At 47.9% G+C, this 27910-nt stretch overlaps 2 protein-coding genes across 3 annotated transcripts in view; one reads left to right on the top strand and one right to left on the bottom strand.

The window, feature by feature from the left end:
- LOC131669465 (cerebellar degeneration-related protein 2-like) overlaps positions 1-23892 on the top strand; it is a 54699-nt gene extending 30807 nt beyond the window's left edge. For both annotated transcript variants that reach the window (XM_058944343.1, XM_058944344.1), the window contains exons 2-7: positions 17769-17881; positions 18112-18260; positions 18340-18520; positions 18715-18998; positions 19677-19830; positions 22379-23892. In XM_058944343.1, the coding sequence (XP_058800326.1) occupies positions 17769-17881; positions 18112-18260; positions 18340-18520; positions 18715-18998; positions 19677-19830; positions 22379-23608 (2111 nt within the window). In that variant the 3' untranslated portion in view covers positions 23609-23892. The remainder of the gene's footprint in view (positions 1-17768; positions 17882-18111; positions 18261-18339; positions 18521-18714; positions 18999-19676; positions 19831-22378) is intronic.
- A 670-nt stretch (positions 23893-24562) lies between these two features.
- LOC131669452 (polymerase delta-interacting protein 3-like) lies at positions 24563-27571 on the bottom strand. Its single transcript, XM_058944323.1, has 7 exons — positions 27326-27571; positions 26335-26744; positions 25621-25853; positions 25483-25541; positions 25192-25408; positions 24920-25131; positions 24563-24832 (listed from the first exon to the last, which is right to left on the bottom strand). Exons 1-7 carry the CDS (start codon positions 27400-27402, stop codon positions 24763-24765), a joined length of 1278 nt encoding a protein of 425 aa, XP_058800306.1. The 5' UTR covers positions 27403-27571; the 3' UTR covers positions 24563-24762.
- Positions 27572-27910: the final 339 nt, after the last annotated feature.

Genomic DNA, 27910 nt, shown 5'->3' with positions numbered 1-27910 from the left:
CCAGTCGCTAAATCACCGAGCGGCCTTCCCCGGGAGCGCGGACGTGGCGGTGGTAAACAACAACGACCAACGCTACAGCGTCCGCGTATAAAAGCAGACAATTGTGCTTGGAGCTTTTACCGGCGGCTCGTCGTACGAGCGGCGCCAGCGTAAAAAAACAATGGCCTTGCACATCCGCCGGATGCGCGGCGTCTACATGAAAAATCCGCGCCGTCCGCGGAGAGAGCAAAGCTCTATACATCCGATATCAAACCGAGTTATACGACTCGTTGGCGCCGAGTTTTTTTTTTTTTTTTTATAGTCCTCGTGTCGTGCATGCAGTACGGTGAAACTGGGCTTGGCAAAAACGACAGGCCGCGAGACGGCACCGTTGCTCTCCGACATTGCCGAGGCAGCCGTTGCGCCTTCGAATCGTTTTTGGCTACATACAGGCGAGCACGAGAATCGGATCGCAGCCACGTCTCCACGCGTGGGACTTAGCTTTCGTTTCTTCGCGTGCGAATTAAGTGCACCTCCACCTCGTGGCTTTCTTTTATTCAGCGAGAGTTCGTTCGTTGACACGCGACCCGAAATCGTAATTCGTGAATACGTCCTAGCGACGCTCATCGTTCGCAAAATAAAAAACATTTAACGGCTGTTTGACAACGATAAAATGAACAAAAAGACGACAAGCGATAAAATTGTTAAAAAAATTACGCAGAGCCGACGCCATAAACTCGACATCACATCAATCTGAACGCATAACGCCGACAACGGAGCTGCTGTGCGTGCATTGAAATGAAAAATGCGATTGGCTGTCGACTGGCGCCGAGCGGCCAGTTTCGTAACTGCGGCGGTCTAGATTCGACTGGACGACGCGTGCGCGATCCGTGACCGTTCGTCCCCTCGTCGGCGAGAGGATCGAGCGTTACGGAAGTGCATCGAGCGGGTGTGGGGGGGTGGGGCGGCGGCGTGAAAGCAAAGCTTGTCTTCGTTTTGCGCGCCCCGAGGATAATAAAAGGCGAGTGCAGCGAGTCGCCGGGCGCACGGCCTCGCGAGCGTGCAGCTGAAAACAAACGGCCTCTTCGCCAAAGTCATCGGCAGCGCGGGAGAAAGCTACGGCCGCTCGCAGGCGGCGATATCTCGGTAGCTGTCCATGCGTGTAGCTGGCTGTATTTATTTCGATCGTACGAGCCGCTCCGAGTGTTTGGGTTTTCTTTGTGTTTCTTGCGACGAATCGAACGTCGATCCGATGTCATTTTTCGACGCCGCGCGAGCGACTTTCTCGTTTTGTAATAGGGGACATTAAAGTAATTGCAAAAGTAAATTGAATTTACGTATACGGCACAAAATCATATCTCTGTTTAAATCAAGGAATACGTACGAACTAGAGAGAGAAAGAGAGAGACAGAGATGGAGAAAATACAGAACCATTCAACTTCAAGCGCATATAACGTCAAAGTGTCGCTGTCATTTAGCGTAGATTGATAAATGCTATTTCTCACGGTCTCGTCGGCGTTGATTGTCGGCGCAGTTTAGAGGTGAAAAAAAAAATCGATATATGTGTACAATTACGTCTATTACAAACTAATGACCATTCCCTTGTAATACCCCGTTCCAATGAGAACATTTTATTAAAGTCGCGTGCGCGCGTATGCATTATAAAGGCCGCGCTTTAGCGCCGTTTATTAATTTCCCATGCGCGCGTAAAGCCGTTATTTCAATTAACCCCGTTCGAGCGAGCGCAGCGCCGAGCAAGTGCGCCGGGAAAAGAGCGTTAACGAGTCGAGAGGAAGAAGTACGCGCGCCTGGCGCACAGCGATCATCCCTGCGCAGCTCGCGTTACGCGAGTCACGATAATTCGTCAAACGTACGAGCGTTCGAAGCTTCAGCTGGCCGAACGCCGGTACTCTCGACGACTCGGCGCCACAGCCAAGTACGCCGGGGTTACCGTCCGACTTCGACTGCTGGCGAGCGCGTGCGCTGCGACAGTTTCTCGAGGCTTGAATCGAGAAGCCAAGCTCGGCAACTATTTGCCTTTCTGGAAAGATTATTCAGAATTGAGCGGCGCTGTTGTCTTAGGAAATCGTCTTGCTGTTCATCCCTCGTGACTTATTAGTTCACACGGAGATTTTCATACTTTTATACATTTTTTCCGCGTAGAAGACAAACGAAGATTTCACGATTGAAAGCATCTCCAAAAGTGAAGTACTCTTCAAAAACACCGTAATTTTTTTTTCTTCGGTAAGCTATAAATCGGCACCGCTTCGACTATTTCTGTCAATGTATACAGTTTTCACCGCTTGTTCGCTCTCTCTCTCTCTCTCTCTCTCTCTCTCTTTCGCGTTCTTTTCGACATTTTCATTCGATTTTATTGCCCATCAGCCAACTCCTGCTCCGGTGTCACTTTTCTTCTTCTTTTTTGTCTGTATTCGACGCCGTAGCGACTCAGAACTCGCGCTCGTTCGCGCGATTTTTCCTATATAACGAGCTTGACGAGAGAATCGCTCTCGCAGGTATGCAAAGGATGACCTGGAACGCCTCGACAGTTGACGGTACAGCAGGACACCGTTGATGCTTTTTCACCACTTTGCTGCCTCGTAGCGAAAAGATGAATACGCTGTTTGCCAGCACACGACGGGTTTGCGTTCGTTTCCTCTTGTTGCCTCGTTCCGGAGAGAGCCGTTCGGGCTTGCTCGCGCGCCGCACCGCGGAATCCATTAAAATTCATGATCGGCTCCCCTCCTCCCCAACTGTCTTTTCGATCAGTGGATTTTCATCCGTTACAAAAGTTCGCTCTTACACTTGGACCGTTATCCTTGATTGATTTAACTTATGTCCCGAAGAAACGTACGCATACAGCCATACATGCACGCTGATACTATGCACAAAAGTAAAGAAAGGTCGAATTGTATTCCGTTGGCGACCAGAGGTGTGTGTAAGCGTAAAGCTCCGGAAGATGATACAACGCAAGCAACTCCGCTTATCCTTACGTAAAGTCGTAACAGTTTTCGGTAACAGTATTGCACTCTTCTCGATTTCATGTACGAGTATAGCGTATGTGTCGCCGGTCGGAAAATATTGCGAGTTTCGTGGAGCGACGGGACGAGCTGTATCCCAGTGAACGGCGTCGGTCGAATGGAAAATGCGAAAACTGTGCACGAAGAACGACGCGCACCCCGTACACGCGGCCACTTTGAGAGTTGCCTCGTTGGTGCTGCTTTATTGGCAATTCGTCGGGCTAAATTGAGGTTCCGTGTTTGCTGCGGCGAATTAGCAATTGCCGAAAAAGAGAGAGAGAGAGAGAGCGAGGGAAAACAAGCAAATCGAATCCCATTCCCCCCTTGAAGAAGCGATTGTCGAAGGCACGTACCCTCGCGGGCGCTCTCTTTGATTCTCACGTTGGCGCGCCGCGCGGATAAGGCTTTGTGCGCTCTCCGCGCGGCTCTTTCATAACGCGAAGGCGCCGCGCGTTCCACAGGTGGGCGGCGCCGCCGTCGCCGCTGCAGTGAAAGAACGAGGAAAATAAGTGGCGCGCGGCGCGTATATATACATACGTATAGTTCGCGAGAGTGGTGTCACGCGAACCGGCGAGCCGAAGCGGTTCTCTTTGCACGGCTCGCGCGTTACGTTCGCTCTCGGGGATATATCGCAGGATCGCGCCGCGAGCGGGTCAGCATTCGGTCGCGCGAGAGAATCGGAGAGACGCCGCGCCGATGGACGGCATTGGAATCGATGCCGATCGAATTGGTCTTGCCACGTGGAAAAATCTTTACGGAATAGCGCTGCCGTCGAAGAGAAACGATCATAGTACACTGCCTCTCGTCTGCGGACTTATTCTTTCTTTTTCTAGAAGTGGGTATCGTCGCGCGCGATGCATTAGCACTTGGCAAGCCTAGAAACGCTCGTTCGAAGTGATAACGGTCGACGTACCTGTTCCGACGGACTAATTACGGTATATTTGACCAGCACAAGAGCAGCGAGACTCGCAATTGAGGACGGTAATTATCGCGGCGAATGAGCCGCCACCGCGTAACGTTATTGCACCTGAAATCCATAGAAAAGCTTTACCGTAAAGCTGAACGCGAAGCGCGCGCATTCATCAACGGGTCTCTTTTTTTTTTTTTTCTTTTTTGTTTTCGTTCCACTCCGCGCGCGCCGCGCCATTTCAACGAAGTCGCGCGCGGGATAACGTTTCCCACGCCGCGAGTCTCCTCTATGCCTCGCTCGCACGCAAAACTTTCGCGATGCGAAATTCGGCGCACGGGCGTCAGCTCCGCGAGCGCATTGTTATCGCTCCACCTCGCCTCGGCCGGCGCCCGCTTCGCCCCGAATCCAAAGGCCCACCGCCGCGGCGTGTTTTTGCGAAATGCAGATCTCATTGCCGGTCGCGCTTTCTTCCCGGAGCGGGCTTCTACGTGCGTGACTCGGGTGGTCGACGCGCTCGCCCAAGCTTGTCGGATCGATTGACGAAAACACGGGCGGTCTTGCGTAAGCGCCGGCGACGGCGCTCGTGTTTTTGCGTCGGGCGGATCTCGCGATTAACGAGCCGCGAGCGCGGGAATGCGATCAAAGTGCGCGCACGCGACGCGTCGCGGCGCGAAAAGCCACGCGAAAATCGGAGTGAGTCTATCTCGAAACTTCCTCGGCGGCCGCAAAAAACGCTCGTGGCGTCTCGGCCGCGCGCAGAGACAGCACGATTTTGGCCAGCGCGGATGGACGTCAGTGCAAATCCGCAGCCCGATGCTTACGATCCTTGCCAAGAGGCAGCCCCCAGTGCCTTCGACGAGAGATAGTAATCAATTGGCATACATTCTTCGCGGGCTGATACTATCGCATTATGTATAGATGTAAGTCAATGAGAAATTGAGCGGTTCCGTTAAGAATTACAGCTCTACATTGCGATGGAAGAAAAATGACGAAATCCGACCGTAAAAGTTATTGGTTTCAATGATATTGATTAAGTGAGATGTAAGGCTTGCATCGTATCTCGCGCAGTAGATAAGGGTCGATTGGACGAATGACCTGAAAATAGCATAGCTACGTCGATTTTCCCGCACCTTCTCTTCTGCACTCTGCGCTCTACAATTCTCAAATTTAAACTAGCGCAGCGCATTGTGCATCGCAGCCGCCAATCCCGAATCAATTTTCCATCCGCGTTATTGAAACGAAAGAACGCCGATGCGAGGCTCCAAGTATTTTTTTTTTTCCCGTGTCAAGATCCCGTTTCGACTCGCGGAGTCGTCGTTCGGGAAAAGGGACGCGCGCGAGATCCTTAATTGTCGTGCGTACGACCAGGTCGCACGTAGCGTGGTACGCGCCGCAGAACAACAAAAGAAAAACCCGTTGATTATGGATCGCGCGCCGAGCTTTTGCTTTGGGAAGTCGTGCTCGCGATACGCCTGGCGGCTGCGGAGAAAAGGACGAAAATCGAGATCACGACGTATAATAATGCGACGACTTTGGTCTCTCTCTCTCTCTCTCGGCGTAGGTTTTGGCATTCGTGCGGAGTCGGAACTCGCTCGCGCGCCTCCCGACGTTGACGCACGCGAGTGTGGCAAGGGGATCTTCGCATGACGATCGGCGCGGTTTCCGTCATTTTTTCTTTGTCCCTTCGTCTCAGCGCGACGGACGAAAAGCTCGCGGCTGCTTATCATAGAATTTACGTAAAGAAAAGGCGGCCTGTCGTGTTTATTTGGGCGCAAGCCGTGGATTACGTGTTTTGCTCGTGCAGCACACGAGAGAAAGGCAAAACGAGCGGCAATTGGAACTACGTCGCCGTGTATATACAGAAAAGTTACGCCGGGTAGTCGTCATCGTAATCTGCGATCGGGTAGCTTTTGTGCATTAGCGAGCGCAATCTGTGCGTTCGATCTGAATTGCGCACGATCGCCATCGAAAAAGTTAATGTGTGGTTTTTCGAGACCCTTTCACCTAGCACGAGTCGACTCGTGAATCGGAGGCGCTTTTTGAATGTTTTTTTTTCAGTCTAATTAGCGCTAATCATGGAAAGCAATGGGTGTCGGGTAATTATCGAGCCTCTGCTAGTTTGCGGCCGCGTGCGCGAGCAGTTTCTACAACCCGGGACCTTCATTACCGCGCACTCTAAACTTTATGCCAACGATATGTATTCTTCGATAATCGGCGCAGCAGCTAACTCATTTATCTTCTTTTTCAGTCCGACCTATCCCATTTGCCATCATTACAGTAATAACTGATCCACTTATCGTCTGCATATGCACGATACGCGCTCGCAAACTCTGTGCAAGTCTAATTCGGTGACCGATCAACCTCGTATCTTTCAAACTGCTCGGGCACGAGAGACTTGCGCAAGCTTCGATAAGCTCGGCAACGCACGCTCGAGAATTCGGCATGCGCATTTTAACAGCGTCGTTATTGAATTAAGTCTAACGACGGAATGATAAAAGAACGCCCGCGTCACGACCGTAAGAATCATTGTGTACGCTCGGCCGAGCGAGAAGGTCTTGTTAATTTTCCCCGTTCGGAGAAAATCAGGAGAGAAAAGCGAGCGATACTGCGCCCGCGCCTCGGAATTTACCGTTGCCGCGCTTTCATTCACTCGGTGACGTTTTTTTTTTGCCAAAGGGGACTTTACGCGGCGCAAGGATGTGCGCGCAAAGGTGGCGGCGTCTCCCCGTACATGCGAAACAGCGCACGACTCCGACACACTGCCTCGGTTTCACGTACGCGATCGGTCCATTATTGTGTCCCTCAGTTGTCTACGCTCACGGCACACATTCGAACATACACCACATCAATTACGCGTTCAAGGTATAATTAAGTTTGACGATCCGCGCTGTGCTCCTTTTATATCCTTCTTATCGACGGCATAACAATTAAGTAGACCCAAATGTGCCTATCTATAATGGCCGATTGCCGAGTTCAGAGCATAACAATAGTAAGCAATTTGAGCATACCGAAAATATGTGCATTTGTACGGTATCTAATGTTTGCAAATGCGCTCGCTAGCTTATCGATAAATTATCGAACAGAACGAGATACAAATAATAAAAACAAAAGGCTAACACGCCAAAACTATGTGCAAGCGAAACCACGTAACGACCGTTGTAGCAAGTACAGCAAGATGTTGGAGGAGCAACACGACCCGGCAATTTTACCCGCTAAGATATGTATGGAACAATGCCCGAGAGAGATATACTAATATACTTGCTTCTTTTTTTTTCGTACGGACAACTGAATCCAAGATATGTGGTTTGCGAATCACCTCTGCTAAAATATCGTCATCCCGCGCGTTAGAGTTCTCCTTCAACGCTTTATTATCCATTTGCAAGAGTGAAGGCGGAGACCAAGTTTGTTGTTGGGAGAGTTGGCGAACCGAGGCAAGAACATCTCGTGGCGAAACTTTGATATAATGAATGACGATCTTGTGCTTTTTTTTATTGTTTAAGGAATCGGTGTAGCTATGGGATTGTTTAAAGATATTTTTATTCAAAATGAAAAGTGAATTAATGATATATCTTATTCGACGCTGATTAATGTTCTTTCTTTTTCTTTTTGTTTCAGGTGAGTTATAAAAATCTGTCGCAAATTCGTCTACCGTAAGTTTGTCGTATTCCATCGACATTCATTCCATGAAACTATGACGGAATAAAAAGGATCACTAAAGTACTATCAAAACGTTTTAGCGTCAATTAGAAACGCAATGTTTATTCATGTCTGAATACACGCAACCAGAGAAGAGACGCTCGAGCGGTTTCTATAAAAAGGCATATTTTGCATATAACAGGTTCGCTTTCAGCGGAACTTTCGTTCTCCATCTGCATCGATGCATATTATGCAAATGCAGCGTGGGGCGAGGGGGAAGGGGCGTGGAGTTCGCGTTTAATTGGAAATCCTTCAAGTCGGCGCGCGAAAATTCCAAAGTGGCATTATCGGCTGCAGCTCCGCTCGTCGAGATTAGTATTAGTGCTCTCGTGACGCCTTTATGGCAAGACGCTCGTGAGATGGAAAAGAAAGATTTCTCGCCGACGACGTAATTAAGCTATCCGCGACGGCGACCGTGCAATATCGACTGTGCAAGCTTTTACTCGCTATTGCTTTTCTAAGGATTTTAATTGAAACTCGCACCGTGGCACTTATTTTTCATTGATTCATTTTGCAGCATTTCCGAGTCATATCTTCGAAGAGAGAGAGAGAGAGAGAGAGAGAGAGAGAGAGAGAGAGAAAGGTGCTCTGCATAGAAAATTACAGTGGCGTTGTGCGCTGCAGCAGATTTCAAATCCGCATTTTATTCTTGATTTATCTGCGTGCGAATGGAAAGGTTTCGGGCTCTTAGTTCAATCAACGTCAGAAGTTCTATTATTTCTTTTTTCTCCATTTCTGGATTTCGCAATTGAAAACCGAGTTCTTTGATCTATGAAACCTTGAGATTCTTTTGCCTGCCAAACGAACGTCCAGGATAAAAATAAATGTTGCTATTGTACTGGACGCGTCCGACTGCCTGCTGCGAATGTTATTTGGTCATTTTTAACTTGTATCACTGTTGGAAATGCATCTCCAGCGTTTGCAGACAACTTTCATCCGAGTGAAGCAGCTTAGTATGTTAACCATTGTCAGCACTATCGGACAGCCGGTACCCGCTGGTCGACGCATTATTCAAAACATACGAATCTCGACTATGATCTGTTAAAAACTTAAAATCTGTGAAGAAATCATCAAACATTTTCTGCACAGGTCACTTTAATGTCACTTACACGGCGTTCCCGTGTTTATTTTCTTTCTTTTATGAAAGTGCAGGTGAACGTACAAAATCCGTGTGGCGATTGGAGAACAAAATCGGCGATCGATCGACATTACGACAAGCTGAAAAGAAAAAAATAAATAAATAAGAAAAAAGAAGAAAAAAAACGCTCAAAATGATCCGCAGGCGTGACCGTATTTGTTGCGCGTTGCACTCACCTTGGCAATGGTTTTCCACCATTGAACTTGATTTGTGACGCTTTCGCTTTAAGATCGATATCGCACGTCGCAGCCGAATGGAAGCGCGATCCGGAGTTCGCCGTGACACTTCCAAACGAAGAGCTCGCTCGCGCGGGCTAGTTAAGGGTGACGCAATGGCTGCGCGGGTGTCGGAAAAGCGCAAGTGTAGCTCGACTAACGAGTCGGTTGATTATTTTGCAAATCATCTTGCCTAACTGCGGCTCGTGCATTGCGAAATCCACCACCGTGGCTCGTATGCGCTTATGCATAATAGAAACGTCGGCGCGGGTGCGCAGAAGCTCGCCCGCGTAAAGTTTAATTAAATTTTCACATGCGTGTGCCATAGTTACCCGGTAACCGCGACTGTAACACATTTAAAATGCATTATCTCACAAACAAGTGGGAGAACGAATAACGTGCTGTAACGAAAAATCAAGTCGGACGTTGCACTCTCTATCTCTCGCTTCACTCTTTGCGCACGGAAGGAAAGCAAGTTATCGGTCGGGACTCGACGATTATAATGATCGATGACAGATCGATTTCGCTGAAAACGCCGCAGGCACGTCGCAGCGACGCAGCGCCGCGCCAGAAGTGCGAAGGAAGCGCGCCGGTGTGTCGGCGATAAGCATCGTCCGCCGGAAATGGGGAGCCTTCCGTTGCTGCAGGTGAAAATACATCTCTCGACCAGAGTAGAGAAGATGGGCCAATGTGCATAGCAATAATAATCTTCTTTCTTCTGCATCTGTTAATTTTGTTTTTTTTTTCTCGAGAAAGCGTAGCGGAAGCCCCGTGGCTGTAATTAACGTTTGTTCGGTGGATTTTTTTGCGCCTCGTTCCCGCGCGGGTTTTCGATTTTTTCCCCAGCGAGCTCGGGTGATTAAAAACCAAGATGGAAGACATGCGCGAACTTATCGTATATGGACTTTTACTTTCGGGATTAATACGCGCTATACCTGGCGCGTAATCCGATTTCCGATGACAAATGTCCGATAAGTCGCGTGAAAAACAATGCCAAGGAGGGGCGTTCTGCAGCAAGGATGTCGCGTATGCGAATGATTCTCGGTCGGAAAAGAGTTTTGGAAAGAGTGGCTATCCGAGTGATTATCCGAGCACTCGGTAGAAAAATGTACCTTTGCAGCATTCTCGATTCGCCGATGACTGTCCTCCAAAGAGAAATAGAAAGATTGCGCAAGAATATGAATTGGAACGAGCGTGAAAGTTTTAAGGCGATCAAAGGCGGCCCCGCGCTCACGAGCCTCGCGCCGAAAAGCCGGCCTCGCGATAAAAGCGGTTTTCATTTCGGCGAAGAAGCGTAAGTTGCGCTTTGGCGTGCGATCTCGTCACGCACGGCCGTGCGCTGTTTTCTTCGGACCATCGAGAGTGTTTTCGTTGCACGTGCGCTTGCCTCGTTATCGCGCGCCCCGTTAAAATAAAAAAAACGAAGAAAAAGAGGGAACGAAAGACAGAAAAAATCGTTGCTCCGGTGGAGCACGAGAAATGGGCGAGATGTGAAAATCGTGCAGAAATGGCGATCCGCTCGCGGGTGTACAGCTGGATAAATACATTTTAATGGCTTCCTTATCATCTCGCTGAGCTTCGGAAAATGGTTAATCGAAAGCTGCTATTGTTGCGCTTTTACGTAAGCGGCCCATTTTATCCGGCTCACCATTATTAATTCCCACGCGAAAAATCCGCGACTTTCTAATGCTCTTCGGCTATCTCGAACGGATTCCTCCTCGACGCGCGAAATTGAATGTCGCGTCGAGCCGACCAACCTGCCGGCGATCGGCCTGCGGCTGATACAGAAGCGCACGCCCACCGACAACCTGTCCTCGCTGCGACGGAGCCTCGTCGGCAAAGTCGATCGGTCGCCGGGCACGACCAGCGATTCGCGAGCTTCAAGGCCGTTGAACAAACAGAACGAAGAGTCTCGAGCGCAGTGCGTCGCTCGCCGTGGGGGCTGCCGCGCGTCGCGCCCTCGGCTGTTTTCTCTTTCTCTCCGCGGCGACTTATATCCGTCGATATTTCCGGCCCTTTCTCCTCCTTGGGCTTTAATTGCTTCCTCGCCGACCGGATTCGCTCCACTATTCTCCTTCTGTCGCCAATGTGTCTCTCGCTGTCTCGAAAGCCATTTTTACTCGTTCACTGCGTGCGCAATCGCTGCCTCTTTTTTTCATTTTTGCAGGGCGAGGCGCGTGAAAATGACCTTCCATTTTATTAATTTTTTTTCTCCTTTTTTGCCCGTTCGAAGGTTCGACGGAACAATTTTGAGAAGAGAACATTTACTGGATTCTCGGGACAAGAAAAAAATGTAGCTCGCGCGCCAATCAACTTTTCTTACGACACGATCGTAAAAAAGAAAAATTCTACTCGGCGTTTACTTACGTGAAAGGCTGCGCTTCGAGTCATTATTATTATTATTCTTTCTTGTCCGAAACTTTGATCGAAAAATGTAGCTGTATTTAAGTAAGTATGTTTCGGAGTGCAGATGTATCCTTAATCAATTTCCACGCGAGTCGCACTCGATTCTTTCGATACGTCAGTCACATAAAATATCGTGCACGGCAGGCAAAGGCAGCTACGATTTCCAGCTGAAACGCCAATTACCAATTCTCGAAGTCGTACAATTTTGTACGGTAAAATAATTGCACAAATAGAAAGACCAACTTTCGGAAATTATCATTTCAAGTGTCCGAGCGGAAAAAAAAAAAAAAAATTTTTTCGCAACTTTCAAAAGCAGAGGCAAAACCACAGTCTGCTTAACAGCTTCCTCCCCGGTATTTTCCGTCGAAATCGTTTTTGGAATTGGCAAATGGAACGCGCAACTTGCCAAGCTCGAGGAAAATTACAAGGATCAAGGACCTAGCGACGCTGTAACGCCGTCGGGCAGCATATCGTTCGCTTTGCTGATTTTTTCTCCGGGACCGAGAGATTTCCCCTGCGGGAAGTAAATCAGCTGACTTCATCGCGTAATTAGTTAAAGCACAATTGATCGATCAACGACAACAACGGCGACAGCAGCGGCAGCAACGGTAGCGCCAGAACGAGCGTCCGCTTGACGTCGGATTTCACCGATGTTTCTTATTGATCCTCGCGCACAGTTCATCGGATTTAACGGCGAATCGTGACTTCCTGCGTTTATTATACATCTGTATGATTTAGCGCCGGCAATAAGTACGCGCATAAAAGCCGAAAGCCAAGAGACCGGCGACGATCTCGCGTTTCCGCTGCGCGCAAACGAAATTGAAGGTTGACGAAAGAGCCGCGCGCGCGAGTAGATTTCTCCTGCGCGCTCGAGTATCTTGGCACTCCGCAACCTCGCGGCGATAAATCAAAGCTCCTCGTCCGCGGACTTTCGCGGGCGAGCGCGTAGGCGCCCGCGGGATAGCTAATTAATAATGTCGGCGCCTCGCGTCGGCGATCGCTGTCTCGACAACCCATGACCCCCCCCCCCCCCGGAACTGCCGCTTTGACTTTGGCTCGATGGGCACCGTAATTTACGGCCTGTCGCCACTTTCGCCGCCTGAGTAATCGCGGGTACGGGGACGCGAGTGAGGCAGCTGGCCCCCGACGTCTGCGGGTCCTAAACCACGGCGTCCGGGATTACATTGTTGAAACAGAAGACGCGCCTCATGCGTCCGCGCCAACGACACTTCGCGCGGGATTATATAACTTCTCTCGCGCGACCTTCAACGCTCGCGCGCTCTCTCTCTCTCTCTCTCTCTCTCTTTCTCTTTACGCGAAGGCTTACGAAAATCTTTCGCCGGGACAACGTAACCGCCAGGCGCGTTTTCTTTACGTTTGCGAAGAGGGTTTTGTCGCACTTTGCCGCAAACGGAGACCTCCTCGAATTCGATCGCGCCTGCCCTTTTCCATCGTCGTCGAAGCCTATACACGTAGATAATCAAGATTCGCGCGCGTTCGGAGATAAGGCGCGCAGAGTATGTGTATTTTTCAGCTCGCCTTTGTGCAAAACGGTATCGCGCGAATAATATTTGTCAATCCTCCACGTCGTTATCGCGTGTATGTTTGCGCGAGGGAAACACGATTGCCTGCCCGTGGCTCGTCGAACTCGCTCGCACGCCGCACGCCGTACGCCACGTCGGACGCGTCGCTTATTACCCGAACGCGCGCCGCGCGCGGGCTTATCGACGCTACGCTTCCATTTCAGCGGCCGGAAACGAATAACGCGAATTCAGCGCGAACAATCCGACATCTCTTTCGAGATCACTTATGGCTCGTTAGATGTCTATGTAACGACGATTACTCGGTCACGTGAGCGCGCGCGCTTAGCTTTTCTTCGCGCTAAAATTATCAACGACCACTCTGCGGCGATTAGCGTAACCCAGAAAATAAAAGGAAAGAAAAAGAAAGAAAGAAAGAAACGACCGATAGTCGCAATTGCATTAGCTCGGGCATTAAAGTAAAACGTTTGTCACAGATATCCCTCGTTCGGTCTTATCGATCGACTCGCACTCCCTTCGATAATTAGCGGAAACAGTCCTCGAGAAGTCCCCATTAGACGGGCATCGGCACGCGACATCCATCCTCAATGACATAATGAGCTTGGGCGCATGAGCCATTCGCTCAAATTGCCGTCTTAATTGTGAAAAATCCATTGTGCCCTTGTTAATGGGCTGTCAATTATCGGCCAATTCGTTGTGGGACTTTTCTTTTGCAACTGACAAACTCCTGGCGGGCAAAACGTATTCGAGCCCAAGGAAATCGCCACGGACACGCAAATACAAGTCAGCGGAGAATTCTAGGTCGAATGGATTTCCTTCTGATTTCATATATCTCTGGTCTCGAGTTGCAACAGTTCATTACCATGCCACGTATCCTTCTGCACAAATTGCGTGTACAGCGCAGCGCGCGCTCGTAACGTCCATCTTGCTCGATAGAGGTAATGATAATAACCGCGAACATGCGAATGGGAATTGATTGCCGACGACGACAACTCGCTTTCGACAACCCACATCGGTGGGAGAGAAAAAAGCGCATCTCTGTAGGTCATCCGCGCGCGCCGCGCTTTTCCCATATCGATCGATCGGCGCGTTACGTGCGCGCCCGAAGATTACAGCTTTTGCGACGTGCTCGCCTCGGAGCGTATCGCTCCTGCGCCGTTATCGCCGCGACGAGCGCAATTCCCACGGATATTGCCCTTACCGACGCGTGTCCCCGCGACGATAATCCGGAACGGGGCTAGCGCGTCGCGCCCGCGTTGCCCCCCCCCCCCCCCCCCCCCCGCACGTCCACTCGCTCAACGCAACGCGCTCGTTCGCAAGGGCCGGCTCTCGTGGTGAATTCTCCAACGCGCGCATGGCTGGAAGCTGTCTCTTCGCTTCGCTCGGCACGCGTACGGCGGTACGGTAAGACACGCGCGTTCGCGTTTCCCACATTTTATCTACAAAGTCGAAGGGCCAACGTGAGAAACGGAGAAGGGTTTTTGCGCTCTCTCTCTCTCTCTCTCTCTCTCTCTCTTTCTCTTCGTTTCGGGTGAAAGCGAGCTCGTTAAAAAGGATCCTTGCCGCGGCAGTTTTTGCACCGTGCATTACGGGGCTTTTGTATCCACGGGGCTTCCCCGTGCGGCTTACCGACTCCGCGCTTTTTCTCGTTCCGATAAGGCCGCCGCAGCCGGGAAAATTGGGCCGAGTCGGCGATGGAGGCAGGTTCACCAACCAACGTACGACAATTCGGTCGGAATGTAAATGCAGCCCACGGGCGTCGATCGCGATATGGGGCGAGCGAGAATGCAGTTCGCTCTTTTCTCGGCTCGCGTCGTTTGCGCAATTTCCGCTCGCCGGGACAACATATCCGCGAGCTGCGCGTCGATTCTTGTTCTCTGTATCTTTGCTCCGCATCGCGAGCGCGCGTGCGGGATGAAAGCGAGTTGGCACCGGCGAAGCGCGGGCGTGTCGGCCGGTTTTTCTCGGGCGAATGTCGCCACGCTGAGGATCGGGAGGGGAGAAAAAAGCGGATCGCCTCACGCTTATCCGCGTCGCCGCGTACATCGTCGACAATGGCGCGACCGAAGAGAACCCGTTGACCTGGCACTCGTCGAATTGGAAATTGAAATTTATGCAGCGCAGCTCGTTCCGACTCTCATTAGCGTTGAATACACTGTCGATAGCGCGGACTGTGGTCAGCCACAGAAATCGGCGCGTTGACGCGCGTAAAGTGCCTCGACCGTTCGCGATTTGGCATTTGCTCGAACGGTCGTCGCGGGACGCGCGTCCCTTGGTAAGAGGAGAACCCACGGTCCGTCGCCGCCAAGTGAGAAGCCGGCGGACGAGCCTGATGCTAATTAAAGCGTGCGCCCAAGAGGAAGCACCTCGGAAGCTCGCCGCGTCGAGCGAGCCGCCCGCGCGTATTTTTTGCGCGTTTCGCGCGCGAGTGAAAGGGCGCGCGAGAGCGAGAGCGAGAGAGAGAGAGAGAGAGAGAGAGCGGGATGGAGCTTTGCTACCTGCGTGCGGCCGTGTCAGGTAGACGCTGCAGCGGCGGCGCTCGGCGGCAAGTGGGGAGAGAGCACAGGTGGGAGTGAGAGACCCCAAGCGGAGAGGCTCGCCTTTCCCATTTCACAGAACATCGGTCCCCGGCAACCCTCAGTTGTGCCCGCGCGCTCACGCCGATCGGTCGCCGTGGCTGCTCCACCGCTCATCTCCGCTGAACGCTGAGTCGTTGGCTGGACGCCCATGCCGGTGGCGTTGTCGCTTTGACCACTCGTGTCGTCGCGAGCTTGCCGTCGAGTGCCGCGCGTGCAGTGTGGCCCCGTGTGACTTCCGTCGCCTCGGTTCGCTCGCGCTCGTGCCCGGGGCTAGTGCGACGGCGATTTCGCGGTCGCGACCATGAATGGCGAGACGAGCATGGACATCGTCTGGGAGACGCAGTCTCCCCAGCTCAGCTCTCTCGACTGCTGGGACTATTCAATTGAGCTCGACTGTCTGCGCGGACCCGAAGGTAAATAATATCGCTGTCGCGATCGCGATCGCGCCGAGCCACTTGAACTTTGGAACGGCGCGTGTCGTCGCGCGCGAGCCGGTTGATAAAATAGCGCGCGCAGCCGTAAATCATCGCGACGGCGGCCGTCGCGGATAATCCTCCCGAGACAACCGGAGGACTCTGCCCTGATCCGAGGAGAGATGCGCGGCTCTGCGTTGGACCGACAGTGTGCCGCAGTCCACGTTCGCAAGGCGTGTTCGCGCGGGCCTCCTCGCGGCGGCAACGACACGGCGTAACTGCGCTAATAACGAGCGATCGCCGCCCGCGCTACGTGCGCTTATCGACGGTCGTCGAATGCTTCTCGCTTATTGGAGCAAGACGAGCCTCCTCTCCACTTTCTATCGATGCTCTTTGCCTCCGCGCGCATCACCTCGCGTTACGCGCGTTATACGCTCCATTCCAATTCGCAGCCGAGTGCCTCCCGTGCGCGCCAATCGTTCCATCGCCGCATGGCTCTATTCGCGCGGTCTCGCGGTTTGTAGGTACACTGCCGGGCCGTTCGTTCGCGACCCGCGAAATTCAAAATCGATATTAATTTTCGTTGATTGACCACGATTAGTGCTATTATTGGAGATTTCTTATCGTCTTGCGAGTCGTGGGCTTCCATCGCACACGAGAACTCCAATCTAACTTTTTTCGTTTCGCTGACTCGACGAAATTCAACGTCGATTATGAACTTCACGGGTCGCGAATTAACGTCCGGACAGCGTACAGTGCCGCTGCGCCCGGCAAGTAGCCTTGCCGTGGAATTTCCAATTCGAAAAATACCGTCGGCGCGGAAGACGACTTGTCGCGAGCAAAACCGGAGCGGAGCGCGCAAAGTAAGACGCGCCGCTAAAACGTCCGCTCGGGAGAACGACGTCGCTGCCGTAAGAAACTCGGCACCGATTTCCGTCTGCTTTGTGTTTTAACGTGGATTCCAATTGTCGGTAGTGCGCCAGAACTCGTATAAATCCGTTATAATTTTCATGCCTCTTCTGCGTTGTAGGCAAAAAAAAAGAAAAGGAAGAAAAGTAGTGGTAATGATGGCATGTTGCGGCTTTGGTAGAAGGAAGTCAGGAAGATGACACTTACGGTCTGTCGTATTCTTTCGGCTTGTTTCGGTATAATTTGAAAATTATACGCTTGGTACGAGTGAATTATCATTAGAGTTACGGGACAACGCGAGCCGACAAAACATAAAACAACAAATGCGCGCAAGGAAATTTCATTATCTCTCTTTCTCTCTGGCTTGATGAAAATGTCAATCAGTATATATTACAGTATGCAGGTGGTATGCGCTCACGACAGTGTAATTTGCTTCTGGTGTGCCTTGGGAAAGTCGACTTGAATATCAAAATTCGATTGCCGTACAAACGCGCTGGCAAATAAACAACAGCGCCGCGCAGCTTCGAGCGCGTCACGCACAACAGATTGAACTGCGGCCACAGATACACAGAGGAACAAAACGGTAGCCGGAGCGAGAGAGCCGGTCGGAACGCGCGGCAGAGGTCCTTCACCCAAGTGCGCATTCCTCTCTCTCTCTCTCTCTCTCTCTGGCGCGAGTGCACTACGGAAAATCGGCCGGGACGCTCTTCGATCGGCCGCGCACGTGCGCCACATGCCGGCGTCGCGCGGACAGGGACAGATGCCCGCGGATTCGTCATGGCCTGCCAGTCGCTTTGTTCATTCTTCAAAGCCCCGCGCGGATTGCTCGGCCGCGGCTAATTCGCGCGACACCTCCGAGTATGGGCCACGACGCCCTTGTCTCGTCGCGCTGCAAAGAGTTGTCCACTCCCTTGGACTTTTCTCTTCGTTCGTGCTCTTTGAACTATGAATTTTGCTTGCAGATCTGCAGCTGGCCGCTGAGCTCGGCAAGACGCTCCTCGAGCGCAACAAGGAACTTGAGAACTGCATCAAGATTCACCAGTGCACGATCGAAGATCAGGCTCAAGAGATAGAGGTGAGACAATTACGCGCGGATATTATTTTTTCCTTCGAACGAATTTACGTTGTATACTTCTTTCGTGCGTTTTTTTTTTCTACCTAATGACGCGTGTATTTTGCTACGCGTGCCATTCGACCTTCACTTTTGAATGTGCCCGTGGCGGTGAAAACTGACTTTGTCGCAACACGGTGAATCGACAAAAAATATATTCATTACGAATTTTTTTTCCTCGGCAATTTGCGCAGTACATGAAAAAACAGACGGCCGCGCTCAGGGAGGTGAACGACTCGCGGCTGAAAATCTACGAGCAACTGGAGGTCAGCATACAAGACCTGGAAAGGGCAAATCAGAGACTCGCGCTCGAGAACGCCAACGATAAGAAGCAGATAAAGAGGTAAAATCGTCGCACTCGTCTCCTCGATTGGTGTAACGCAATCGAACTCCGATTTGTCAATAATTTGTCGATTCCACAGTCAGTGCTTGACGATCGACAACCTCGAGACGCGAACCGACGATTTGCAAAAGAAATTGGATGCGGTGAACGGCAAGTACGAGGCGATCCTGCGCGAACGCACGAGAAATCAATCGCCGGCGGATGGCTCGCTGCTGCTGAGCCACAGGACCGAATCGTCGCGCGATGGCAGCACACACAATGTAAGTCCCCTGGCCGCAGGATTACGCAATTCGAGGAGAGTGAGCGCTCGAGTATGCGAAACGATCTTAAGCCGGCTTGAGATCTGTTTTTCTCGTGCCCATCCCTCGGCGTGCATTTTTCAAGTTTGCGGATTCGAATTCGTTTTTCTCTTCGTTTCGCGCGTGACGAACGCAGCAATGAAATCGTGTTCCAGTTGGCTGTGTCACCAAGACGATTCAGCCCCGACGAGGAGGCTCGCCTCCAGCAGATCGCCGCCGAGATGTCGAAGGACGAGGACGTAGCGAAGTTGCTGAAGCAGCTGCAGGAGAGTCGACATCAGCGTTCGCGCGAACAGAAAAGGGTCGAGCAGCTGAAGGAGCAGCTCGACACCTTGCTGCACGAGCACGCGCAAATGGAAGAGCAGCTCAACGTGTGGAAGGCCAAGGCGCAGGATATGAAGAATCTCCAGGATGAAATTAACACGCTCGAGGAAGTCAGGTCAGAAATACGTTGCGTTCGCGTTGCTTTTCCGTTCGAGCTCACGATCGGGGGACGTTCGGTTTAATGACGGAACACGAGGACACTCGAATGCATACTTCCGAAGCTGCTTCACGGTTAAGCTCGTTCAACGGTAATAAAACCATTGTACCGTTCACTGTTTCGTCCCGACGATTATTCCGAATTCCCATCCACCTTTGCAATACATTTCAAGTGCTGTGCAGAAACGAACGTGTCGAAAATTGCTGTATTGATGTTTACTGTACCTAATATACCTGGTGGGTACGGGGTCACGGGAACGCCCTGTCTGCCCGGGTCCTCAATGAAACAGATTTGCAGACAAATTGCAGAGTCGGCCGCCGAGGCTCATCCGTTGGACTCTTCCCAACGCTAACGCGGCCAACTCCGCATTACGCTCGGCAGAGCTGTCATTACATAGGCGCAGTCGACGTGATACGTCTGTGTATACACTGACATCTCAATGGCATCGCGTCGCGTTTTTACGCCTGCTTGACTGCGACGACCCCCTCGAGTTATGATTTACGATGACGCGCGTATTTTCTTTTTCTCGTGGTTTCGCTCGCTGGAATTTTCTTTTTTTTTCTTTGTCTTTTCGTTTGAAATTCTCGGCAGCTGATATCATTTCCAAATGAGTATCGAAAACCCGTTTGTTTGCAGACAAGGCAATCTGTGCGGGCGTTGTTTGCGCGGCACCGATCCGCGCGTACAAGAAGATCTTACCGCAATGCTGGACCAAGAGGAAGAAGTCGACGAGCTGAGCCTCGCCGAGTCGTTGCCCGAGTCGTTGCGCGAAGGCGACACCACGTTTCAGGTAAACAATAACAATCCAAATGAACGAGTTGAGCTGCTGCCAGATGCAAACGCCAGTTGTCTCGTTTGTCGCTTTTGTCATCATCGTTATCGTTCGCCTTTTCTGCCCCTTTGCATGCTGCTGATCTGTGGTGTGGTATCTAAGACCCTCCTCTTCCACGCGATGCGCACGCTTATCGTTTCCACCTTTGCCAAATTCATCAAGCCACACTTCGAAAGGAGACAATGGATTTAGAGGGATTTTTGGTGCTGGCGCGTTGTACGTGTTGGCGCGCGCGCGCGCGCGCGATCCCGATCGATTAGAAATTGTTATTTTCGTGGAGCTCTTTCGTCCGTTGATTCGCTCGGAAAGTTAAATGACTTTGCAGCGCGTACGCACGACGTGTCGGTGTCATAAATCGTCCATCGAAAGTGAAAAGACGCGCTTGTATGGATTAACTTTTCATCGACGAAGGTTGTGGTCAATCGGCGGAGAGGACACATAGAGGGAATTGAATTGCTCGTGTGCGGTTGGAAGGGATTGCACGGCACGAGATTTCCTTTAACAGTAATAATTTTTATTTTTCCCAGGATCTTACCACAAGTTGTAGTCTAGCTACAGCTGTTGGCGGTCGATCGAATATCATTAGTTTCATCTGGAAGAGAATAAGTTGCTTATGGATTCTACGTTCGCTTCTCGTCTCCGTGAAATTTTTTTTGCGCTTGTTCAATCCCTTCAAAATGTTAAAGTTCATGGGTTTCTTGCTCGATTTCTCGAGCTCCGTTGCTCTCGTCAGCTTGCTCAAATATACGCGACTGCTGTTCAAGCCGTTCAGTTTGCTCAATCCCTTCAAACTGATCGGACATTTGAGATTGTTCAACGTCAGCCGTACGTTCAATTTGCTCAATCTTTTTGGCTTGAGAAGCTCGAGCAAACCCATGAAACTGTGCAAACCAGTACGGTCGCCTAACACCTTGGCCTTATTCAATCCGCTGTACTCGGTTAATCGCTTGAACATGCTTAACCCTTTTGTTATGGTGCCGAACGTTGTGCATAAAGTGATCATGTTCTTCGTTGTTCCAGTAATATGGGCCAAAAGAACATTATCGCCGTGGCACTTTTTCACGAGCACTTTTCCTAACTCGCACATTTATTATAATAAAACCAAGTCTTAATGTATCTTACCTTCCACTATCGTAACATTTTGACGTGACATTTCGTTGACCAACGAGTCAATGAAATATGTATGTAATTTAATAGTTGCGCTTTTTTAAAATTAATTTTAGCATGTCGTTAATGAAGGCACAGTGTTATTATTACGCATTATATAATTGATATATAAGTCACGCCTAAGTTGATTTCGCTGTGATTTAGCGTACTGTACAGTTCCTCGCTATAGCGTATGTAATGATGTTTTATGATTACCGATTAGCCAATTGTGTGTAAATTAACAATCGAATATTTTGCAATTGATGTCTTCCGTTTGTTTGAAATTCAATGGTATACGTTTCAGATTAATTCGTGAAAATGTCGACATTTCGTTCTTAGTGCTAGATTCGGCTTTATCGGTTTAATTATGTTTATTTGTCCTTCCAAGCGGTTCTTAAGCATTGCAGATTTCAAACAAAGCGACGTGAACTGTTCAAGATTTTGCAATTTTCAATCATACACATTTATCGCTTCTTGCCGTTATAATCATTAATCATTATGCGATTAATATGGTGCTTCACTAATTGTCGTAACATTAATTATTATTACCAGCTTATTACCAGCCATGCTTCAAATTCCGTTGCATTTTTAATATTTTTAATTTCGTGCGTAACATTTTAGCGTGTAAGATATGTTCTTTTAGTAGAATTGCTCGCGCATGATCAAAATTTGCAGGTACTTTGTATCGGCTAAACCGAATTCAAATCGCCGTCCTTTTAATATTTATCCGTCAACTTTACAGGTAGTCATATCACGATGCTTTATTCGTTAGTTTCGTATTATTATCATTAGTATTTATAAGTTAGTCCAAATTAATTTTGAGTTATACTGTAAATAATTATTATTCTTTCTTGTACCATTTAAATAGATTGCCATTGTACATGTCTGTTTAAGTTGCATGATCAAAAGTATTACTATGATGTGTCTAGTCGTACTTTTAATAAAAAAAAAATACGCATTATGTACATATATATTACTATATATATGCCAGATTTATATGGTTTTTGAGAAATAAAATTTTTATACTGCATAATAACGCTTAGTTTTCTTTTCATTGTATGTCCTATAAATCTGGCGTCCTTCCCCGCTTTCCTTTCCTTGCCTATTATCATAACAATGGGATCATTTTTGCTTCTAATTATAATCACTGTTCTTAATTGTTCTATAAACACAATGTCTATTTCGGTTGCTTTTTTAATGTTGCATGAAATGCATTTAGATAAACGTTGCTTTTATGCATCATATCATCATTGAAAGGACAAAAGTAAATAAAAACGCTGACAAAAGAAAACAAAATTAATAAAGAGATTAAGAAGTGTAAAGGAGAGTTTAGCGGAGTAACAAGTGACTGTTTTTATAGGAGTTCGGCACCAAAAAGCTTGCTATGGAAGACGATCACAGCAATCCTTACCGCGTTCTAGTTGACAAGTACGAGGCCCTGTTGAAAATACAAAAGCGTAGCCAAAAGCCGACGGGCATGTCACTGCAGGAAGAGCTGCAAATGTCGGGCGAATTCAACAACCCGAACAGCTCGGAGCCGGAAAGTGGCCGATCGAGCCTAAAGAAAAAGCCTTTCTCAATCACGCCGACCGACTTCTCCGAGGCGGAGACGTCCTCGTCGGGCTTCTCGGACGAGACGAGCAACAAGTCGACGCAAACCGAGGGTCGACCCGGCTCGTTCCTCTGCTCGATAGCCGACGGCGAGGAATACAAGTTCAGCATCTACGACGACAACAGCACCTTCGAGCAGCGCTTCCACCAGATGCCCGAGTACCGCAAGATCTTCAACGAGATCTTCGAGGTCCTCAAGCGCGCGGCCGAGGCCATAGACGAGGGCACCGACCTACCGCTGCTCGACAGCAGCGACGGCGGCGACTTGACGCCCAAGGCCGAGCACTGTCCGCTGGTGTCGGTCTACGCGGAGGACGCGCCGAGCGAGCTGACCGACGACACGAGGAGCATCGCCTCGCTCGCCGTATCGTCCGTCGCCTCGGAGCCCGTGTTTCGCGTGCACACACCCGTGTTCGGTCGCAAACCCAAGCCCGACCAGCAGCAGCAGCAGCAGCAGCAGCAGCAGACGAAGAACGAGACGACGCCCGACAACAGTCCCGCCAAGAGGGGCGAGCCGGCGGCGCACAGGCAGCTCTACAGTCATCGGCAGGCGCCCCAGGTGCGCCAGCCGCTGGAATACCTGCAGGTACAGGTGCGCAAGAAGGGCTCGGCCAAGAAGTCGCGCAGGCCCGGCGAGACCACGCCCGACATCATACCGACCATCAACCCGCGAGTCATGCAGCTGAAGGGCAGCGGTCGTCGGAAGTTCCGGCCGCTCACCAGCGCCGAGCTGTCCGACGGCTTCAACTGGAACGGCCACACGGCCCATTTCTACCCGAGCAAGTCGCCTAGGGCCAGGCACCAGCAGTCGCAGGCTGACGCCTGCTCCACCCCCCCGCGGGACAACGACGACTACAAGCCCGGCAGCGCGTCCGAGGAGGTCGCCAAGTTGCGCCGCCTCGAGATGTCGTACGCCGAGGCGCTGCGCATGCCGAACAAAACCGGCAAGGCTGCGCACCATCGCCGGCAGCGTCACTGAATCTGTTTCTCTTCCCCTCCGATTCAGCTGGACGTTTCAGTATTCAGGGGGCTTGCGGTCGTGGCTACAAGCTTAGACCCCCTTCACCGTTTTCTCTCTTCTTTTGTAAATATACGGAAACGAGTGGGCGCTAGTTGAGAGACTATAATACCTTTAAGAACAAATAAACACACACACACACACACACACACACACACACACACACACACACACACACACACACACACACACACACACACACACACACACACACACACACACACACACACACACACACACACACACACACACACACACACACACACACACACACACACACACACACACATACACAAAGATAGGCACCTATATCTCTAATTTTTTTAGATATATTTTGTACCTTGTATCTTTTACTGTCAAAGACGGGTCATCAAAGACAGAGTTAAATCGTCTTGTCTATTTGTTCCATCAAAGGAAAACAAAACAATCCGAAGTATCTCTATATACTGATGTTCTTACTTTTTAAGTGCCGAGTGAACGCGAGCCAATCGGATGTAGAGAGAGAAAGAGGGAACCATTCAAATTAATCATGTGCCATTCAATGTTACAAATTTACAATTGAGGATCCATGTCTCACTTTCAGACGGTTATAGCTCGTTGGATATTGTGTATTTATACTATTCTTACAATTATTATTCTTATAATTATTACGTAGGTCTTTGCCTAATTTTTGTCTGGTAGAATGCATGTATACTTTAGCTTTTGTATTCTACAGGTATGGACTACAATGTTGTGATTATCTTACAAGAATTAATAAATAAACTCTTTATCAGAAAGCTACTCGTTAATAATTGTTTTATTGTCTGAATTTTTTTTTGGTTTTTAAGCTTACTAAAGAGGTTGGATTACAAGTAATTAGAAACAAAAACTCGCAATCTACAAATTCACAAAAAGGAATCTTTATTGAAAGTGACATTATATTAGGAACAAACTTAATTTATTTATGTGATGATACTACATGCACAAAACGAATTTGCAAATTTGGAAAAAGCTTTAGAATTTCTGGATTTCTCGTCAAATAAAAATGGAATTGCGCAGTTTACAAGCTCTCGTACACTCGCTAGCAAATAAAAAAACTAGCAAGACCTTATGATTGAAACAAAATTGAAAATTCACTAATGGTCAAATAATGCACGATGCACAGCTCCCAAACTAGCTTGCCCATAACTGCTTGAGCTTCTTGAACTGGAAAAAATGAGAATAATTACAAGATCTGATGATTTGTTAAGTTTAATTCGATGAAATGAGATTGATATTCGCGAAAATACGTACTGAGAAAGAGTTCTGCTTGATGAAGATGAAGATGAACTGCCTTTAGGTCGTGGATTCACGAGCAGGCATTTCATTGGGTGTCCATCCAATTGTCGATTGTGGTAAGTTTCGACAGCTTTACTTGCATCTTTTAAAGTTTTGTAAATAACCTCTGCAATTCCAGGTCTAACCAGTCTGGAAACAAGTAATTCTCCAACATCTTCGAAAAGTTCCTAAAATGTTTACTTAATTAATACCAATAAAGGATTAATGATTTTTAATTAAAATTATACCTTGATATCTTCTTGAGTTACATTGGATTGTAAATTAGATACGACAATACGGTATCCACCTGACTGAGAACTGGTCTTTAGCCGTGTTGCAGTCGGTGCTGATCGACTGGTTTTGGTAGGTGGTGGAGGAGATGCCTGCAGTCTCGATCTCACTCCTACATCTCTATGACTTTTCACTGTTTGATAATATTTCGAGTTTACATCTGGTATTATAGTCCTGAAATTCATTTTATCTAATTAACTTTCTGGTTTGATGGTAAATTTTAAAATTATTACTGTTGACATTTGTACCTTGATTTAGAACTGAAATTCCACTCATCTTTGTAAATTGGTGTTGATTGTACTTTAGTCTACATTGAAAAAATGAAAATCAATCAAGTTTAACAATTCTGGTATTGTAATGAAATATACAAGGAGTATACAGCATACCATGTCAGTACGAGGAATCACTTTATAATCTCGTGGTCTACTATGATCGGAAGATCTCAAAGATTGACTTCTTGAGACTGAACTTGAAGTTGAATGTAGTGGTGGCTTATCCCAATCACGATATGGTGTTGGTTTGATATTAAACACTGGGGGAGGAGGAGGCAGTGATGGAGCATAGTCATTGCTAACTGTTCGTCTCATAGGGGGTGGAGCTTGGTGGTTCATTAAATATTCTGGAAATGTATAAATAAGAATAATTTTACATGATCTACAGTTAATTAACTTAATAGTACTAAGTGATTAATCAATAAAAAGAGTATAGACATTACAGAATACAGTTTTCCCATTAATGAATCATAACCGAAACGTCTGTTTACCAATCTAAAATTTTACCACTTTTAAGTGCTATATCTTCTAAAGTAAATAAAAAACTTTTACGTTAATGATAAGGTTTCTGATGAAACACTTGTGCAAAAAACTGTCTTAGTGGAATTATACACAAATCATAGAAAATTAGATAAGTCACTTGAAAAATACTTAAAATCTTGTTTTTTAGAGAAATCGATTGTAAAGTACAATTAATGAAATAATTTAAAAAGTTTATCATTTGCAACTATATGTTATCTATGTGTTTATAAGTATTCAGCAATAGTAAAACCTTTTGTAGCTAACTAGGATTATAATAATTAGCATTAATTGAATGAATGTACATACCATTAGCATAAGTTCTTAACATTGCATTCATATACTGTGGTTCTGATATAGGTGGTGGTGGCCTATAGCTCAAAGTCCTTACTGGTGGTGGAATAAAAGCTGGTGGCATTGAACGTGGAATATGCACAGGAGGTGGTGGTTTGTTGGTTGTCAGAGAAATACGACCATTGCGTCCAGTCTTGCGTGAAATGCTTGCAAGATCTTTCTTGGTCGTAGTAGCTCTAAGTTTTTCCAATTTCAAGCGAGCATCACTCTGTTTTGCAATTTGAGCTAGTTTTTCTCTGGCATCTCCAATGTGTTTTCTTTTCTTCTGAATTATTTTAAATCGAGCATCTTCAATGGATGTTTTTGGTCTACTTGAAACAGTTCCATTGACTTTTGGTTTGCTCTTAACAACAGTCTGACGAGGTCTGCAATATAAAAAAAAATTGTTATCAATTAGGAATAAGCATGATTTTAGAAAAGTAGTCAATCTTCATGTAAGTACATTCAAATTTTTGTGTTTATTTGATTTCAAATTAAGTTGTAATTAAAAAAATGTTATTCTTATGATTATAATTACGAGTTTAAATGTCATGCACACACACACACATATATTATTATAACCTCAATTTTTGATAAATGTATGTGTATGTGTATGGTGTATATATGTATATATATAAAAAATTGAGGTTATAATATGTAATTAAAATGGAATATTGATTAAAAGAAATTCCATACTTTATATACATATTAAATTTATGTCACAAAGAATTTATATTAAAATGTCCTAGTTAATATCTACCGCATGACCTTTGATACATAAACATATTAGAAGCCATTTATAAATAAATAATTAGTAACTAAATGAAGCCCGTAGTGATAATTGATAACTCAACTAAATTTAAAGATAAAGAATACTAAAATATAGCTCCAAGACATAAAATAGATCGAACAAATAAATAAATGCCACTTTAAAATAAAACGTATAAAAGACAATTAGCGTGCTTACCCTCCTCGGTTTCTCATTGCGGCACCCGGTTTGGACTTTTTGATTATGTCATCTAAACTCACGAGATCATTAGACATAACCAGTCAGATTTATTTTAAAAAATAGTCGAAACTTATATGAAACCCGTCGTTGCGTTTAATTCGTATAAAACAGTATGAATAAAGTTCCGAATCGTGGTAGACAATTTACAACGATACTTCTTCCCAACCTCGCCTCGCATCACGTCTCCAAGAAAATTAGACGACGGAATAATGGAAGCTTGGACCGGCGAAAAGCTATGGATGGAACGTGGAATTTCAAAAATATTGCGGGATTCGGGAAGATTGGGAGTATTAAGGTCAATTGGAGCCTACAAAGACTTTAATTACTAATTTGACTTAGACGAAAGCTCTTTTTAAATAATTTATCTCTTGAGAAGGTAATTCAAATTTTTATTCGCAAGACTGAACGTTCCTGCAAAACTTTGACAAAGAGAAATATTCACGAGCTAATATCGAATAGCCAAGCGGTGTACCCTTTTTAAACAATAAATCTTATCGATCGTGACAAAGCGCTACGTCGAATTCTCAATGTGATAAGATTACA

This window comes from Phymastichus coffea, unplaced genomic scaffold, assembly GCF_024137745.1.
Source record: "Phymastichus coffea isolate CEN01 unplaced genomic scaffold, Cenicafe_Pcof_1.1 PCOF00093, whole genome shotgun sequence".
Taxonomy (NCBI): Eukaryota; Metazoa; Arthropoda; class Insecta; order Hymenoptera; family Eulophidae; genus Phymastichus; species Phymastichus coffea.
This window is presented reverse-complemented; position numbering and strand designations above follow the sequence as displayed.

Bases quoted from the DNA above. Each gene is read 5' to 3' on its own strand.
- LOC131669452 (XM_058944323.1), bottom strand. From the start codon at position 27,402: ATGTCTAATGATCTCGTGAGTTTAGATGACATAATCAAAAAGTCCAAA. The intron at 25,854-26,334 runs GTATGTACATTC...ATACATTTCCAG, and splicing joins GTTAAGAACTTATGCTAATG to AATATTTAATGAACCACCAA. The intron at 25,132-25,191 runs GTATAATTTTAA...TAAACATTTTAG, and splicing joins TAACTCAAGAAGATATCAAG to GAACTTTTCGAAGATGTTGG.